General features: G+C 48.4%; 1 protein-coding gene across 3 annotated transcripts in view; it reads left to right on the forward strand.

Moving 5' to 3' along the window:
- The first annotated feature begins 2,591 nt into the window (after positions 1-2,591).
- The window catches only part of AstC (Allatostatin C), a 44,568-nt gene continuing 28,151 nt past the window's right edge, over positions 2,592-19,008 (forward strand). For all 3 annotated transcript variants that reach the window (XM_045757860.2, XM_069310546.1, XM_069310545.1), the window contains exon 1: positions 2,592-2,900. In XM_045757860.2, the coding sequence (XP_045613816.1) occupies positions 2,748-2,900 (153 nt within the window). In that variant the 5' untranslated portion in view covers positions 2,592-2,747. The remainder of the gene's footprint in view (positions 2,901-19,008) is intronic.

A 19,008-nucleotide genomic window follows, 5' to 3' on the forward strand; every position in this document is an offset into this window, starting at 1 on the left:
GCACTTACGAACCTGTCCATCTTTTCTCAATCTTTGGCGGCTTTGTTTACAATTATTAAACAGTTAATGAGCTCCGAAGCACCAGGAGGCTGTTTATAACAATAACAACAGTTGATTGGGAAGATTTCATGCTTGTAAACTGTTTAATAAATGTAACCAAAGCCGTCAAAGATTGAGGAAAGATGTACACGTTCATAAGTACTTGCGTAACTGCTTCGTGAATCTGGCCCCTGGGGTACAGTAATGGAGATACAGTATAGGGAAAATTATTACAGTGATGGTGAGATGGAATGGGTGGGTGTGGAGAGGAAGGTGATGGTGTGGAGAGGGGAGTGTAGAAGATGGTGAAGTGGGTGGGGGGGAAATAGTGAGCACTCAACCACAGGTGACTGAAATGAGCTTACATTAAAGTAGCAGTAACCGGTTGAGTGCTTGCTACTTTGAGTTCATATATATTTTTTTTGGGGGGGAGGGGGGAGGTTGGAGGGTGGATGGGTGGTTATCTAGATGGATGAGGTGATGAATGGTGTGTGTGGCGGGTGAGGAAGGCCGCGTTGGTGGATGATGGATGAGTGACGGGCTGGAGGCTGTCCGATAAGACTGCTTCAATGGGTATGTTAAATGATAGTGGCTGGTATTGCCTTGTTGGTGTGTGTGTGTGTGTGTGTGTGTGTGTGTGTGTGTGTACTCACCTAGTTGTACTCACCTATTTGTGCTTGCGGGGGTTGAGCTCTGGCTCTTTGGTCTCGCCTCTCAACTGTCAATCAACTGGTGTACAGGTTCCTGAGCCTATTGGGCTCTATCATATCTACATTTGAAACTGTGTATGGAGTCAGCCTCCACCACATCACTGCCTAATGCATTCCACCTGTTAACTACTCTGACACTGAAAAAGTTCTTTCTAACGTCTCTGTGGCTCATTTGGGTACTCAGTCTCCACCTGTGTCCCCTTGTTCGCGTCCCACCCGTGTTAAATAGTTTATCTTTATCTATCCTGTCAATTCCTCTGAGGATTTTGTAGGTGGTATTAATGTCTCCTCTTACTCTTCTGTCTTCCAGTGTCGTAAGGTGCATTTCCCGCAGCCTTTCCTCGTAAATCATGCCTCTTAGCTCCGGGACTAGCCTAGTGGCATACCTCTGAACTTTTTCCACCGTCTTGTGCTTGACAAGGTACGGGCTCCCCCAAAAAATACAAATATAAAAGTTTAAAGTTTGAGTAATGACACCATACACCAGGGGTACAGTAGTAGTAATAATAATAATAGTTGTAATGACCAAAAACGTAAACAAATCACCCTAACGTGATATATATATATATATATATATATATATATATATATATATATATATATATATATATATATATATATATATATATATATATATATATATCAATGAGAATGCCTTGATCGTCGGTTCGAGTCCACCTCAGTGCTCCAATCGATCTTCTCAATGGCCAAAGTAGTACACAAACTTCACCGTTCACTACTGTAGAGGCATTCTCTAATGATACTACTGTTTACCTGTAGCTCGAACTATCACCTTTGGGAGACTCACACTCACATAATTCCCTTTCAATACTAGGTATTCTTGAGAGGGATTACTGCCCTCAAGAATATAGATTTATATTCTGTATAGATTTAAGACATTAAATATATGCGAGGGCTGGAGAGATCAGCTCGCGAGTGTGTGTGGGAGTGTGGGAGAGAGTGTGGGTGTGGGGGAGAGTGTGGGAGTGTGGGGGAGAGTGTGGGAAGTGTTAAGAGAGCGTGGGAGTGTGTGGGAGAGTGTGGGAGTGTGTGAGAGTGTGGGAGTGTGGGAAGAGTGTTAAGAGAGCGTGGGAGTGTGTGGGAGAGTGTGGGAGTGTGTGAGAGTGGGGGAGTGTGGGGGGAGAGTGTGGGAAGAGTGTTAAGAGAGCGTGGGAGTGTGTGGGAGAGTGTGGGAGTGTGTGAGAGTGTGGGAGTGTGGGGGAGAGTGTGGGAAGAGTGTTAAGAGAGCGTGGGAGTGTGTGGGAGAGCGTGGGAGTGTGTGGGAGTGTGTGAGAGTGGGGGAGTGTGGGAAGAGTGTTAAGAGAGCGTGGGAGTGTGGGAGTGTGGGAGTGTGTGAGTGTGGGAGTGTGCTTGAGTATGTAGGAGAGTGGCATTACATGGGAGGAATATAAGGAGCATATGACTGTGTCGTGAGAGGGTGTGTTAAGACTGAGTAAGACTGTGTGAGAGGGTGTGTTAAGACTGAGTAAGACTGTGTGAGAGGGTGTGTTAAGACTGAGTAAGACTGTGTGAGAGGGGGGGGGGCGTGTGTACATATGCTACCACGAGAGAGAGAGAGAGAGAGAGAGAGAGAGAGAGAGAGAGAGAGAGAGAGAGAGAGAGAGAGAGAGAGAGAGAGAGAGAGAGAGAGAGAGAGAGAGGGGGGGGGGGTTGATGCGGAGGGGGGGGGGTTGATGCGGAGGGGGGGGGGGTAGGGGAGGGGGGAGGAGGAGGGGGGCGGCCCATGGCGCCACCACCCCCCACTGGAGCCGACACACACCGCCACTTTGCGCGTGGGGTGTAGGGGGAGGGGGCAGCGCGCCCTCTATATTAGCAAACCCGGCGCAACCTCCGTCCATTTGGCAGTGACCAGCGCTCCCGTCGTGTCCTCACCTCTTCCTCCTCCTCCTTCCCCGAGGCCCAGCAGCAGTGTGATCCCACCGCAGGACTCCGAACGCAGAAACTCCATCGACGCGCTACACCACCTGTTTGAACAGAATGCATTGTTCCGCCCACCTGTTGCTGGTCGCCCTGGCCGTGGTCCACGCCCTTCCCGCGCCCAATACCCGCACTAGCAGCCTCCAAACGCCCTCAGCGAACCACGACCCGCGGATACAGAAGCGGGCTGTTAGCTCAGACCCCAACGAAGAGGTACAGTGGTCTGAAACGCCTGGTTTTTTTTGGTCCTTTTCTTTATTCTAAAACGTTCATTTGAAAGGTCCTCGCTTCTGTCTGGCTGGTGCTAAAGGTCTGGGTGTTCCGCTGTGTGGTGAGGGGAACAGTCAGAGGTCTGGGTGTTCCGTTGTGTGGTGAGGGGAACAGTCAGAGGTCTGGGTGTTCCGTTGTGTGGTGAGGGGAACAGTCAGAGGTCTGGGTGTTCCACTGTGTGGTGAGGGGAACAGTCAGAGGTCTGGGTGTTCCGTTGTGTGGTGAGGGGAACAGTCAGAGGTCTGGGTGTTCCGTTGTGTGGTGAGGGGAACAGTCAGAGGTCTGGGTGTTCCGTTGTGTGGTGAGGGGAACACAGTCAGAGGTCTGGGTGTTCCACTGTGTGGTGAGGGAACACTCTCTATGGTCTGGGTGTTCCACTGTGTGGTGAGGGAACACTCTCTATGGTCTGGGTGTTCCACTGTGTGCTGAGGGAACACATTCTATGGTCTGGGTGTTCCACTGTGTGGTGAGGGAACACTTTCTATGGTCTGGGTGTTCCACTGTGTGGTGAGGGAACACTTTCTATGGTCTGGGTGTTCCACTGTGTGGTGAGGGAACACTTTCTATGGTCTGGGTGTTCCACTGTGTGGTGAGGGAACACTTTCTATGGTCTAGGTGTTCCACTGTGTGGTGAGGGAACACTTTCTATGGTCTGGGTGTTCCACTGTGTGGTGAGGGAACACTTTCTATGGTTTGGGTGTTCCACTGTGTGGTGAGGGAACACTCTCTATGGTCTGGGTGTTCCACTGTGTGGTGAGGGAACACTTCCTCTAGTCTGGGTGTTCCACTATGTGGTAAGGGAACACTTCCTCTAGTCTGGGTGTTCCACTGAGTGATGAGGGAACACTTTCTATGGTCTGGGTGTTCCATTGTGTAGCCAGGAACACTTCCTCTAGTCTAGGTGTTCCACTCTGTAACCAGGAACACTTCCTCTAGTTTGGGTGTTCCACTGTGTAGCCAGGAACACTTCCTCTAGTCTGGGTGTTCCACTGTGTAGCTGGAAACACTTCCTCTAGTCTAGGTGTTCCACTCTGTAACCAGGAACACTTCCTCTAGTTTGGGTGTTCCACTGTGTAGCCAGGGAACACTTCATCTAGTCTGGGTGTTCCACTGTGTAGCCAGGAAACACTTCCACTAGCCTGGGTGTTCCATTGTGTAGCCAGGAAACACTTCCTCTAGCCTGGGTGTTCCACTGTGTAGCCAGGAACACTTCCTCTAGCCTGGGTGTTCCACTGTGTAGCCAGGAAACACTTCCTCTAGTCTGGGTGTTCCACTGTGTAGCCAGGAAACACTTCCTCTACCCTGGGTGTTCCATTGTGTAGCCAGGGAACACTTCCTCTACCCTGGGTGTTCCATTGTGTAGCCAGGGAACACTTCCTCTACCCTGGGTGTTCCATTGTGTAGCCAGGGAACACTTCCACTAGCCTGGGTGTTCCATTGTGTAGCCAGGAAACACTTCCTCTACCCTGGGTGTTCCACTGTGTAGCCAGGGAACACTTCCTCTAGCCTGGGTGTTCCACTGTGTAGCCAGGGAACACTTCCTCTAGCCTGGGTGTTCCACTGTGTAGCCAGGAAACACTTCCTCTACCCTGGGTGTTCCATTGTGTAGCCAGGGAACACTTCCTCTACCCTGGGTGTTCCATTGTGTAGCCAGGGAACACTTCCTCTACCCTGGGTGTTCCATTGTGTAGCCAGGGAACACTTCCACTAGCCTGGGTGTTCCATTGTGTAGCCAGGAAACACTTCCTCTACCCTGGGTGTTCCACTGTGTAGCCAGGGAACACTTCCTCTAGCCTGGGTGTTCCACTGTGTAGCCAGGGAACACTTCCTCTAGCCTGGGTGTTGTCTCACACCATCACTATGCTAAATCCAACCTTCCATAAACCCGTAGCCTTACCAGGAACAATCAAATGTGTTTATCCAGTAGCAAAATTAATTTTCGTGTTAATGAATGCGAAGACAATAGCGTCGCAAACACAAAAGGTGTTTGTTATGTTAGTTTTCAGACGTAGAGAAGACAGCAGCTAATATTATGCAGGGGGGGGGGGAGGAATATCATTTGATGTAACTGTCCACCAGTCAGAAACCTTTCTGAAACCACCACAACGGGTAAAAAACTTTACTGAAAGCAACACAATGGGTAAAAATCTTACTGAAACCACCACAATGGGTAAAAAAACTTTACTGAAGCCACCACAATGGGTAAAAACTTTACTGAAGCCACCACAATGGGTAAAAATCTTACTGAAGCCACCACAATGGGTAAAAACTTTACTGAAGCCACCACAATGGGTAAAAACTTTACTGAAGCCACCACAATGGGTAAAAACTTTACTGAAACCACCACAATGGGTAAAAACTTTACTGAAAGCAACACAATGGGTAAAAATCTTACTGAAACCACCACAATGGGTAAAAACTTTACTGAAGCCACCACAATGGGTAAAAACTTTACTGAAACCACCACAATGGGTAAAAATCTTACTGAAACCACCACAATGGGTAAAAAATCTTACTGAAGCCACCACAATGGGTAAAAACTTTACTGAAACCACCACAATGGGTAAAAAAACTTTACTGAAACCACCACAATGGGTAAAAAATCTTACTGAAACCAACACAGTGGGTAGAAAAACTTACTGAAACCAACACAGTGGGTAGAAAAGAAACTGCCTGATCATAGGGGAAGATAACCAATCATCGTTGGATTATTATTTCCCGCGTAGATTAGACAGGTACACAATCGACTTGAGCATAATGGTCCAGGACGGACCGAAACGTCGTCGTCCCTTTACCTTCTAGTGTGTGGTCTGGTCAACATAGACAGGTACGAGTTTGGTCGCGAGTAAATCCTGTCATTAATACCAACAGATACTGTGTACCTTTATCCCATGATAGGTATCTACTGTGTACCATTTTCCACGAGCTGTTCACTTGAGACAGTTAAGCAACTCCCAGCTGTGTCTGGGTACAAGTGACAGGATGAACAACCAAGCGGGTTTTCTTCCTATTGGGGAGTGTTGTACATGCTGGTATGGCGGTGTGTCCACTCACAGGATGAGTGGCGCTGCCCAATACTGTCACTATGGCGGTGTGTCTACTCACAGGATGAGTGGCGCTGCCCAATACTGTCACTATAGCGGTGTGTCCACTCACAGGATGAGTGGCGCTGCCCAATACTGTCACTATGGCGGTGTGTCCACTCACAGGATGAGTGGCGCTGCCCAATACTGTCACTATGGCGGTGTGTCCACTCACAAGATGAGTGACGCTGCCCAATACTGTCACTATGGCGGTGTGTCCACTCACAAGATGAGTGGCGCTGCCCAATACTGTCACTATGGCGGTGTGTCCACTCACAGGATGAGTGGCGCTGCCCAATACTGTCACTATGGCGGTGTGTCCACTCACAAGATGAGTGGCGCTGCCCAATACTGTCACTATGGCGGTGTGTCCACTCACAGGATGAGTGGCGCTGCCCAATACTGTCACTATGGCGGTGTGTCCACTCACAGGATGAGTGGCGCTGCCCAATACTGTCACTATGGCGGTGTGTCCACTCACAAGATGAGTGGCGCTGCCCAATACTGTCACTATGGCGGTGTGTCCACTCACAGGATGAGTGGCGCTGCCCAATACTGTCACTATGGCGGTGTGTCCACTCACAGGATGAGTGGCGCTGCCCAATACTGTCACTATGGCGGTGTGTCCACTCACAAGATGAGTGGCGCTGCCCAATAAACTTGCCCCTCGGGACAAAATTTAAAATTTAACTTCCTGTTACTGGGTAGATTTGTTTCAAGGGACACGCAAAATCTCGAGCAAATTGGAGATTACCGATTTTCTCCCAGTAGAATATGGCAGTAGACCAGAACCCAATTTTCTGTCGCCCGTGGAACAGAACGCAGGGAATTCTCTCTCTTTTTGTTCTGCCACTTGTCGCAAATGAGTTCTTTTGTCCAGAATAGACTAACTTGTGTGACCCACAGGTGTTCAGAGGTGAAGATAAAGCAAGTCCCCCCCTCTCTCTCTCTCTCTCTCTCTCTCTCTCTCTCTCTCTCTCTCTCTCTCTCTCTCTCTCTCTCTCTCTTGAAGATGTTCTTGTTCTCCTGAACATGTTCTTGTTCTCCTGAACATGCTCTTGTTCTCCTGAACATGCTCTTGTTCTCCTGAACATGCTCTTGTTCTCCTGAACATGCTCTTGTTCTCCTGAACATGCTCTTGTTCTCCTGAACATGCTCTTGTTCCTGCCATAGTGGTAAAGATCCTCCCTCTCCCCCTCTCCCCCCCCCCTACACACACACGACAACATCTCTATGGCTGACAAATCACTTAATTTCTCGCCGGCTCGTATTACAAGTCTGAAGGCTAATTGTGATAACGTGCAGAGAAATCCCCTCTGATCCTAACGAGGGGGTCGTTAGGCTTGGTGGGATGAGAACCCATTATCTGAACCTATCGCGGCCGTCTTATAGACACTGTATAGTTCTTGTAAGATTTCTAGCGTCACACAAGGTAGATTTAGCCGGTTTTATTAGCGGCTAAGTGATCATTAGCAAGGATTGTTTGGGGGGTTAATATATACTTTATATCTCCCTCTCCTGTTAATATCTCTCTCTCTCTCTCTCTCTCTCTCTCTCTCTCTCTCTCTCTCTCTCTCTCTCTCTCTCTCTCTCTGTCTCTCTCTCTCTCTGTCTCTCTCTCTCTCTGTCTCTCTCTCTCTCTGTCTCTCTCTCTCTCTGTCTCTCTCTGTTTCTCTGTCTGTCTGTCTGGCTCTCTCTCTCTCTCTCTCTCTCTCTCTCTCTCTCTGGTTCTCATCTCCCTCTGCCTCCCTCCTCCCTTCCTCACCTCCTATTTCTCTCTCATGCTCGTCAAATTCCAACATTTCCAACCACTTGGATATTACGGAGTTACCGTCCGGGGTCCGACAGGTGGATGGGGCCGCGTGCGTGTACTCTCCTAGTGGTGTTTGCGGGGAGTCTCAGCTTTTGGATCCCGTTTCACAACTTTCAAGAGAACTGATGTCCAGGTTCCCAAGCCCTTTATGTTGTATGTACATTGGAAGCTGTGTGGGGAGTCTGTCTTTACTATTTACTTTCTTAGTGTGGTTGTGATGTGGTGGTGTGGTTGTGGTGATGGTGGTGTGGTTGTGGTGGTGTTGGTGGTGTGGCTGGGATGATCTATCAGGTCTTATCTATCACTGTCTACTCCTACTGGTCTTACTCTACCACGTTGCGTAATAATTTCACAGTTCTGACGTACGATTTTTTTTATCGAGTTTCGCCCACAAAGTTTATGGATAGAGGTGGCTTCCACGACCTCTTCCAGTGTATTCCACTTATGAATATGAGTATGAGGACTCTCTTACATTTCCTCTACTCATTTTTTGTATTTCCAGCTCCTCTTATGTCTCTCTCGTTCCACTTTCTCTCAGTTTGAAGAGGCTGCTCTTGTCCATATTGACAATTCCCCCTCGGCATCTTGTATGTTGCGATCATGTCTTCTCTGTTCTGACTGTGAAGTCTATAGTTCCCTTAACCTGTTCTCATAGCTTAGGCCTCTTAGCTCTGGGAAACATCTTGAGGGAAATCTTTGTACCTTTTTCAATTTTGGTTTTATTCTTCAGCTGCGTATTCCAGGCCGGTGCTGCGTATTCCAGGCCGGTGCTGCGTATTCCAGGCCGGTGCTGCATATTCCAGGCCGGTGCTGCATATTCCAGGCCGGTGCTGCGTATTCCAGGCCGGTGCTGCGTATTCCAGGCCGGTGCTGCGTATTCCAGGCCGGTGCTGCATATTCCAGGCCGGTGCTGCGTATTCCAGGCCGGTGCTGCGTATTCCAGGCCGGTGCTGCGTATTCCAGGCCGGTGCTGCATATTCCAGGCCGGTGCTGCATATTCCAGGCCGGTGCTGCGTATTCCAGGCCGGTGCTGCGTATTCCAGGCCGGTGCTGCGTATTCCAGGCCGGTGCTGCGTATTCCAGGCCGGTGCTGCATATTCCAGGCCGGTGCTGCATATTCCAGGCCGGTGCTGCATATTCCAGGCCGGTGCTGCGTATTCCAGGCCGGTGCTGCGTATTCCAGGCCGGTGCTGCATATCCCAGTATTGGCCAAACAAAGACTGTGGATATTGCCTTGAAAATGAGCCGTGTTTAAGGTTTGTAAATGACATTCTAATGTTTGACAGCGTCTCATATGCTGCTGATGTTACCATGTTTGTGTGTGCCTCTGACGATAGTTTAGGAATAATATCCATTCCCAAATTATTTTGTCCGATTCCTGTACGTGCTTTTCCCTTATAATGTAGATATTTTTGGTCTCTTTTCTCCCTCTCTCCCATTTTCATTACCTTACATCTGATGGGACTGAATTCTAACAGCCATTTGTTTGCCCACTCCTGTAGTTTGTGAAGGTCATCGTGTAACCATGTGTGCTCCTCGATTTGTAGAGCCCTCGTGAGCTGTGTGTCGTCTGCAAACACTGGCAGGTCTGAGCTCACTCCCTCGGGCAGGTTCATATCAATTAGGAACAGCAGTGGTCCCAGGACCGAGCCTTGTGGGACCCAGTTAGTTACATTCCTCCAACTTGGAACCTCTTTTCTGACTGTGACTGTTTTCTGTCCTTTGGGTACTCCCTCACGCAGCTCAGGGTCTTCACAGATATATTCTCGCTTTATCTCTATATTGAACATCACCTCTCATGAGGCACAGTTACAATGATTCTGTGACTTATTTCAGTAACTTTGTTATAGAACTCTCATTTGTAACTGCCGATTTGTTACAAGCTTTATCTTCACGTGCCCAACCACTTGGGCTGGCCAGTAGAGCGACGGTCTCGCTTAATGCAGGTCGACGTTCAATCCGCGACCGTCTAATTTGTTGGACACCATTACTTTCCTCCGTCCCATCCCAAATCCTTATCCTGATTCCTTCCAAATGCTATATAGTCGAAATAGCTTTGCATTTCCCCCTGATAATTCCCTTCCCCTCGAAATCAAATTATTCTCAGGCTAATCACTTTTCCATCGCTGTACCAGGAATACTTCTCAGTGGCGCTGGTCGGTAATTAATCGCCTCCTGTCTCTTCCTTTTGTTCAATATTGGGAACACGATTGTATCTCCCAGACGTCTGGGGGATTTCCTGTCTTAAAAGTTTTATTGAAACTTTAATCTGTGGGTGACAAAGTTCTTCCTTCAACAGTCATGGTGATATTGTCACACCACCCCCACACTGTCACACCACTGGGGGTGGTGTGACAGTGTGGGGGGGTGGTGTGACAGTGTGGGGGGTGGTGTGACAGTGTGGGGGTGGTGAGACAGTGTGGGGGGTGGTGTGACAGTGTGGGGGGTGGTGTGACAGTGTGGGGGTGGTGAGACAGTGTGGGGGGTGGTGAGACAGTGTGGGGGTGGTGAGACAATGTGGGGGTGGTGGTGTGACAGTGTGGGGGGTGGTGTGAGACAGTGTGGGGGGTGGTGTGACAGTGTGGGGGGGTGGTGTGACAGTGTGGGGGTGGTGGTGTGACAGTGTGGTGGTGGTGAGACAGTGTGGTGGTGGTGAGACAGTGTGGGGGTGCTGGTGTGACAGTGTGGGGGTGGCGTGACAGTGTGGGTGGTGGTGTGACAGTGTAAGGGGAGGGGAGCAGCTCCCCCACAGTTCTAAGGTTGCAGGTATGATTGGGTGCATCAATTTAATCCTCCCTACCCCCAGCACCGCTGCACCTACGTCACTCCTCCCCTACACACCACATTCCCGATACCTCCAGTCATCAACTGTTGGCCCCCTACCCAATCAGAATCATCCAATGCCGACCGACTAGCCAATCAGAACCACGAACTAAAACATTCAATGAAAATCATGCTTCGCATCCACCAAGAGAGACTTCACCTCCCTACACACACACACACACACACACACACACACACACACACACACACACACACACACACACACACACAATGAACTTTTCACAGGACTCTTCCCACACTGAGGAAACGGTGGTCAGTCTGGTAGGTACAACTGGATCCCGGGCACCAGTCTACTGCTATCCCGGGCACCAGTCTATTGCTATCCCGGGCACCAGTCTATTGCTATCCCGGGCACCAGTCTATTGTTATCCCGGGCACCAGTCTACTGCTATCCCGGGCACCAGTCTATTGCTATCCCGGGCACCAGTCTATTGTTATCCCGGGCACCAGTCTACTGCTATCCCGGGCACCAGTCTATTGTTATCCCGGGCACCAGTCTACTGCTATCCCGGGCACCAGTCTACTGCTATCCCGGGCACCAGTCTATTGCTATCCTCGGGGTCCTAGCAATAAATGTGGCCAATTTTAAGAACTGTCGCAAAATATTCGCAGAAAATAAACGGTCTTTCCTCGTGGAAGCGGAAAGATTAGCGTTAATCTTGATAGATAGTTAATGTAGTCATCAATAATTAATATTTTATCAAAGGTGGTTGGTTGTTGGGTGAGATCCACCGCGGTTAATAGTGAATAACATCGCCACACTACCACACTCCACACTACCACACCCCACACCCACACACCACCACCACACCCCACACACCACCACACCCCACACACCACCACACCCCACACCACCACACCCCACACCACCACACCACCACACCCCACACCACCACACCACCACACCCCACACCACCACACCCCACACCCACACACCACCACACCACCACACCCCACACCACCACACCCCACACACCACCACACCACACCACACCACATTACAAATAACCGCCATTAGGGCCCATTAATCAAGTGGTCGCATTGCGGGAAACGAGAGAGAGAATGAACCGAACTTTACCATCAATATCCTCACGCCACAACCTTTGTCCACCGAAGCTTTATCCCATTAAAACAGTCAAGGCCTTCAAACTAACCAAGCCCAACCGTTACGGAGGAAGGTGACACCTCTCGTCGACACAGTTTCCCGGCTTTATCGGCAGTAATTGCACCCCCCCCCCTCCCCCAGTTATTGACCCCGTGGCGATTCTAACTCTTATCAGTCTTGTCGGTTCATTAAAGACTTTGAAAGGTTCCCGCTTCTTTTAGACCCCGGACATATTATTGGAACCCTGACCTGTTTATGGCTAGCTGTTCTCCTGTGGCAGCTCTGGGGGTGAACAGTCTGTTCATGTTATAGTTGTTATAATGTGTTTGTGGCTTGGCATCATGCGCCTTGTGTGGGTAAGGACTATCAGTAGGTCATTTTCCTTATTTTCAGATATTTCTTTTCCAGATTGGTTGATTGGTAACAATAATACTAGACTAGGAACATGAGTTTATGACTGAGTTATCTTATCTTAGGCTTGATCAAATTTCTGGTAATTTTGACAAGAGTAAGAAAAAACTAAATGAAATGTATATAATATAATGGAAAGCTTATCATTCCGTAAGAATTTTTTGTTTTTAATATTTCTCACAAAAACTCGGCTTATTAGACTACTTAGCCAATTAGTTACATTATTTATATATATATATATATATATATATATATATATATATATATATATATATATATATATATATATATATATATATATATATATATACTGAACTGTCTGGGTTCGAATCCTTCTGGGTTTGTGGAGTTTTCAGTTGTATATATATATATATATATATATATATATATATATATATATATATATATATATATATATATATATATATTATATATAATGTTGCAATAAATCCCTCTTGAATACTGGCCGGGATTTGAGGCTATATACCAAGTTACATATGTATTATAGAAAGTAGAAATTCGGGTTGAGTGGAGAGCAGCCCCCGCTCCGGGGCGGGGAATCTCCCGGCTCGCTCGCTGCAAAATCGAATACGGTACAATTTCTGGCCAATTGCCTCGTGCATGTCAGTGCCGGGAGCGGCGGGGAGGGTCAACACTCAGGCACTGACAGTCTGCGTCTGTGGCGTCTGAACCGCCTGTCAAGCGGTCTAAATGGTGGCACTCTGGTGGCACTATGGTGGTGGTGGTGGCTCTCTGGTGGTGGTGGCTCTCTGGTGGTGGTGGCTCTCTGGTGGTGGTGGCCCTCTGGTGGCTCTCTGGTGGTGGTGGCTCTCTGGTGGTGGTGGCTCTCTGGTGGTGGTGGCCCTCTGGTGGTGGTGGCCCTCTGGTGGTGGCCCTCTGGTGGCTCTCTGGTGGTGGTGGTGGCCCTCTGGTGGCTCTCTGGTGGTGGTGGTGGTGGTTCATCCCCTGGTAGTAGTGGCAGGACTGTTTTGGGTAGAAGGCGCAAATTACCTTACGTATGGGTGGTGGGTTGGTTGGGTTAGGTAAGATCAGCACTAGTATACCAAAGAGCACTTTAAGATAACCGCCATGAACCATACACCTTGTAAATGGTAATCACCTTGTTTTGTGAGTCATAATGACGAGAAAAGTGCAAGAAGGGAGAGAGAGAGAGAGAGAGAGAGAGAGAGAGAGAGAGAGAGAGAGAGAGAGAGAGAGAGAGAGAGAGAGAGAGAGAGAGAGAGAGGAGGATTGGAAGGAAAGAAGGTTGAGAAAAAAATATTGATATAAATAATAAAAATCCGTAGATAGCAAAGGACAGATTGGTCCCCTCGCTGCACCTAGAGGGGAGATATACAAGCTGTCGTTAACTTCCTTATCAACCTGTCAAGAGGGGAAACTGGGTAATTATATGATAAAGAGCCATCAATGAGAGCAAGGGGGGAGACACTATCTCTCTCTCTCTCCTACCTGCTCACATTCCAAAACTACTGACATCTCCCCTTGTCTCAACCTTCCATCGTTTCCACCACCTGTTCACTACCCCTCTTCCTCCCCTCTTCATACCTTCCCCTCCCCCCCTCTTTTCCCCCTTTGTCAAGGCCCTCAGCATCACCAAGACCCTCTTTACACATACACAACACCTCGTCTGATTGCCTTATCTGTAATTAATAGCAAGTTGTCAAGTTGTGTGTCTGCACGGTGGGTGGAGGTACTGTGTGTGTGTGTGTGTGTGTGTGTGTGTGTGTGTGTGTGTGTGTGTGTGTGTGTGTGTGTGTGTGTGTGTGTGTGTGTCTGTGTGTGTGTGCGTGTGTGTGTGTGTGTGTGTGTGTGTGTGTGTGTGTGTGTGTGTGTGTGTGTGTGTGTGTGTCTGTGTGTGTGTGCGTGTGTGTGTGTGTGTGTGTGTGTGTGTGTGCGTGTCTGTGTGTGTGTGCGTGTCTGTGTGTGTGTGCGTGTGTGTGTGTGTGTGTGTGTGTGTGTGTGTGTGTGTGTGTGTGTGTGTGTGTGTGTGTGTGTGTGTGTGTGTGTGTGTGTGTACTCGCGGGCGAAAAATGAAAGGTACAATGTATCTAGTAAATGGTGCGGAATTAATCCAAAGGGTAAAACCTCTCTCTCTCTCTCTCTCTGTATGTGTGTGTGTGTGTGTGTGTGTGTGTGTGTGTGTGTGTGTGTGTGTGTGTGTGTGTGTGTGTGTGTGTTCGTTCTTTTAGGGTCGGTCTCCAGCTCCGGAGACGCCCCTGACTTACAAGATGACGTGCATTTTCTCATTAGTAGTGTTTGTACATTTACTGACACAGTTATTTTCAAGTCTTTTGTAGGAAAAAAACCACATTATCTTATGCATGTAAAGAGAATGTGTTTCTGATGGAACTTCACATGCGATCTGTTCCCCCTTGTAAGCACCATATGGAGGATATACCCGAAGGTCAGAGGCCCAAACATGCTAAACAAAATCAACTCTTGAGTAAGAGACATGGCAGGAAATGCAGAAGAGCACCAGTGAAGTGTAGAGTGAAACAAGAGAAAATGCGTGAACACCAGAGGTCCGGGGCTCTTGAACCGCCTGTCAAGCCTAAGACATATAACCTGAGGACAAGTGGAGGTGATCAAGGGGTCAAGTGCGGCCAACAAGTGCCAAGTGAGCTAAGTTGTAAGTGGTGTGGGGGTGGGGGGGTTTGCGGGATGTCAAAAGGAACAGCCAGACCGATCAAGTTATCACCAGATGTGCTTTGGGGGGGGGGGGGGAGTAGAAGTGATATCAAAATAGGTTATAGGTAAAATAGAGGGACCTTAGAGGGTAACACAGAGAGAGAGAGAGAGAGAGAGAGAGAGAGAGAGAGAGAGAGAGAGAGAGAGAGAGAGAGAGAGAGAGAGAGAGAGAGAGAGAGAGAGAGAGAGAGAGACGTCACAGTTTACTCGTGATGAAATGTTCACCCCAGGTGTGAACATTATCCTCTTGTTCTTGTTCTTGAGAGAGCGAGAAAGAAGCACAGAAAATAAGAAAAAGCGAGCATCCACCCCCCCCCCCCCCCCCCACACACACACACACACACACACACACACACACACACACACACCTGTAAGGTCAAGCAGGAAGAACACCCTGCCCGCCCCCCCAACACAGGCCGTGTTCAACCTTCCCTCTGAACTCTCCTACATATGCGTCTGTCTGTCTGTCCCCTTGAAGCTACACAAGATTTCCTCGTATTGAGCAGTTCACAATTTGGTTCAAAGTGTGCAGAGATTTTTAAATTTGTTTCATTCACGTTAAAAAAAATAATTTACATATAATAGACAACCCTTTGCGTGATCAGAAATGTGCCTACAGGTGGTGCGAGTCCCCAGCTGTTTTAGGTCTGAATTCTTGTTTGCCAGGTGGTTCCTCGCTGAGGCTGTCGTCATAACGACTGCCAGTTGGTGTAGTTAGATGGTACACAGTAACACTTGAGCACTTGGTCTGATGCACTTAAGGGCTCACTGTTATCTTGAGTTATCTTGAGATGATTTCGGGGCTTTAGTGTCCCCGCGGCCCGGTCCTCGACCAGGCCTCCACCCCCAGGAAGCAGCCCGTGACAGCTGACTAACTCCCAGGTACCTATTTACTGCTAGGTAACAGGGGCATTCAGGGTGAAAGAAACTTTGCCCATTTGTTTCTGCCTCGTGCGGGAATCGAACCCGTGCCACAGAATTACGAGTCCTGCGCGCTATCCACCAGGCTACTGTAGCCCCTCCTACATGCACATATCATTCTGAGTGGCTGAATCTAAGACAACAACAGATCTGAGGTGCAGTGCATCAGTCCACTCCTCACATACTCCACACTAGGCGTACATAGCTGTCAAGCGCCTCGCTCCCTGGCGGGCGGCCAGGAAGCGAGGCGGTTGACAGCTCGTGTCACGTCAGCAGGAGGCCAGACACTTGTCAGTGATGGTTTACAAGTCTCTGTTTTGTTTTGGTCCCCCCTGAGACCTCCGTCCTTGATGACGTGTATGGCTCCACTTCTACCCCAGATGACACGAGACTAACTTTACATTGACCACACACTAGAAGGTGAAGGGACGACGACGTTTCGGTGCATCCTGGACCATTCTCAAGTCGATTGTCGACTTGAGAATAGTCCAGAATTGAGAATTCCCGACTTGAGAATGGACTTGACCATTAGGAATCGACTTCAGAATGGTCCAGGACGGACCGAAACGCCGTCGTCCCTTCACCTTCTAGTGTGTGGTCTGGTTAACATAATTTAGCCACGTTATTGTGACTCATCGCCTGCATAACTTTACATTTCTTGGTTGATTAATATGGTGCGTGGGAGGAGCGGGGGCAGGCAGGTGAAGGAGCGAGGGGTGGGTGGTGGTAGCAGGGGGGGGGTTAGGGGTAAATTGGGTGGAATTTAGGGACAGGGGGTGGTAAAGGGGGGGGGGGGAGTGTCGGGCAGGGGTGGTGGTGAAGGGAGTGTTGGAGTAGTTGGTCGGGGGAGTGTTGGGATACCGAGTTAACACAGTCGTAAACCTGTTTTGACGATTTTCTTTCTCGCGTCAACACAACTCCTTCCCAGGCTCCGCTCCCAAGCCCTCCTGCTATGTTGCGCTCCCATAGCAAACTACATATTGAAAGGTTACAAACTGAGAATTACAATGAATGGTCAAAGTTTGTGAATCTCATTAAGTTCTTCGCATTCTTGGCAGAAACAGAGAATTCAGCAGGCGTTCACCCTCTGGATCGCCGCATACAGCCGCTGAAACAGGAAATTTTCAACCCCTTGAGTCTGTTAGAACGAGCCTAGAACCAGATTCCTCGAAATTTCCCACTACGCTTGCCATTAGGGCCAAAGGTCTCTGATGCCATTGGCACCCATGTGTACCCCACGTCCCCATTTGCCTATACTCGTTGGATTTGACCTCTTCCTTAGGGTAGGCGGCGTAATCTTACACTCGACAACATACAAGTACTACCCATGATGGGTAAGCGTCATTCTTCCAGCTTATGATCTCATTTAAGAGCATGGCTGTTAGAATGCTGGGCCTGAAGAGAGGTTCTCTCTCTGCTTGGCTCTGCACCCGTCAAACACACACCGAAACTACGACGTTGGTACAACGTTCGAACAAGTTTTAACACCTCCTAACCAGTTATAACAACCAATATAGCAAGTTGTAACAACGTTCTAATACGTCATAAACACGTTAAGCCAAGATGTAACCACTTTATTACAAGTTGTAACAAGCGGAAAATAGAGAGAGTTTCGGTTTGTGTTTCCAGGGATGGACTGTGGCAAAGCTCCTCCTGATGACGTTATTGTTCTGCAGTTGCGTGTCTTGTATGCCTATCCTGCAAGCTTCCTCATTGCCGACCATGCAAGATAAGGCTTGGCTTGCGCACTCTTGCAAATACAATAATACTCTAAGATTGTGTGGGCATCAAGGCAGAGCATCCCTGCAATACCGAGGAAATTATCTTTGGGTCTAGACGACACAGACCTGAAAGTCGCTAAAATACTACTAAAAAGAAAGTCCCATGCGTGGGGGGCACGCACGGCTGTGAGAGTGGGTATCTCCCTTGATGTAATATTACAGCACAGATCAAATTTCCACCCATTCTCCCTATCCCTTGGCTAACCCAACTGGAATGTTTGTTTTCCTGTGGGGTCTGGTCTCGGTTATCTTGAGACAGAGGTTATCTTGACAAGGAGGTTATCTTGAGATGGAGGTTATCTTGAGGTTATCTTGAGTTGGGGTGCTGGAGGCTTATGAGCACCCTGCTATCCGCAGCTGTTAATGAAGGCGAGATCGAGTATTTCTACAGGATCTCCAAGACGTAATGGATGAATTTGTCTTGCAAGAATCTTTGGATGCACACCAGAAACAAAAGCCAAGGAAAAGCAACATATGTTGATTCAACAAAAGGTAAAGATTTATCAAAAGAGAGTTCACCGACCTGACTCTTTTTTTTAACTGAGGTGTGGAGCCTCTTTTTCTGACTCTATAACATCTTTAACTGAGGTGTAAAGCCTCTTTTTCTGACTCTATAACATTTTTAACTGAGGTGTGGAGCCTCTTTTCTGACTCTATAACATCATGTGTCGACACCAACCCCGGGTTAGAGCAATTATAGATCTCGCTTGACCGTCGCTTCAGGTGCAAGAGCGTAATTAGAGCCTCACTGTATCAAAAGCTTATCAATCAAAAGCTATATCCTTTTGTTATCTCATTACGCTGTGTTTGTTGACGAGTCCTATCGAGTGATAAGCCTTATCTGCTTCTCTGTGTTAAGGGGTATCAGCACCCATTGTTATTATTTATCGCTGCGATTCCAACACAGGAGGAAAATGAAGTACAGTTCAAAAACAGAAAAGTTGGAATGCCACCCGTTGCGAGTCATGGGTAAATGGTTAGTCATTCATGAACGGTGAGTTTAACGGCTGGATTAACGGGTGTTTGGGCAGTGTTGATGAGGATGGTGAGAAACATTAACAGTGACACTATCTCATTCATTTTGTCAGTAAACGCCCTCATTCGGTCATCTAATCCTCGATGTCCTCCCTTACCTTGCCTCACTCTGTCTTACCTCACCCCTCACCTTACCTCACCTTGCCTCACCCCTCACCTTACCTCACCCCCCACCCTGTCTTACCTCACCCCTCACCTTACCTCACCCTGTCTTACCTTACGTCATCCCTCACTTTGCATCGTGTCTCACCCTATGAATGTAACCCCTCACTAAACCTTCTCTCAACTGACATATAACCTCACCCTACTCTTTTCTTCACCCTCTTCCCCTCACCCTACTCTTTTCTTC

This window comes from Procambarus clarkii, chromosome 67 (assembly GCF_040958095.1).
Source record: "Procambarus clarkii isolate CNS0578487 chromosome 67, FALCON_Pclarkii_2.0, whole genome shotgun sequence".
NCBI lineage: Eukaryota > Metazoa > Arthropoda > Malacostraca > Decapoda > Cambaridae > Procambarus > Procambarus clarkii.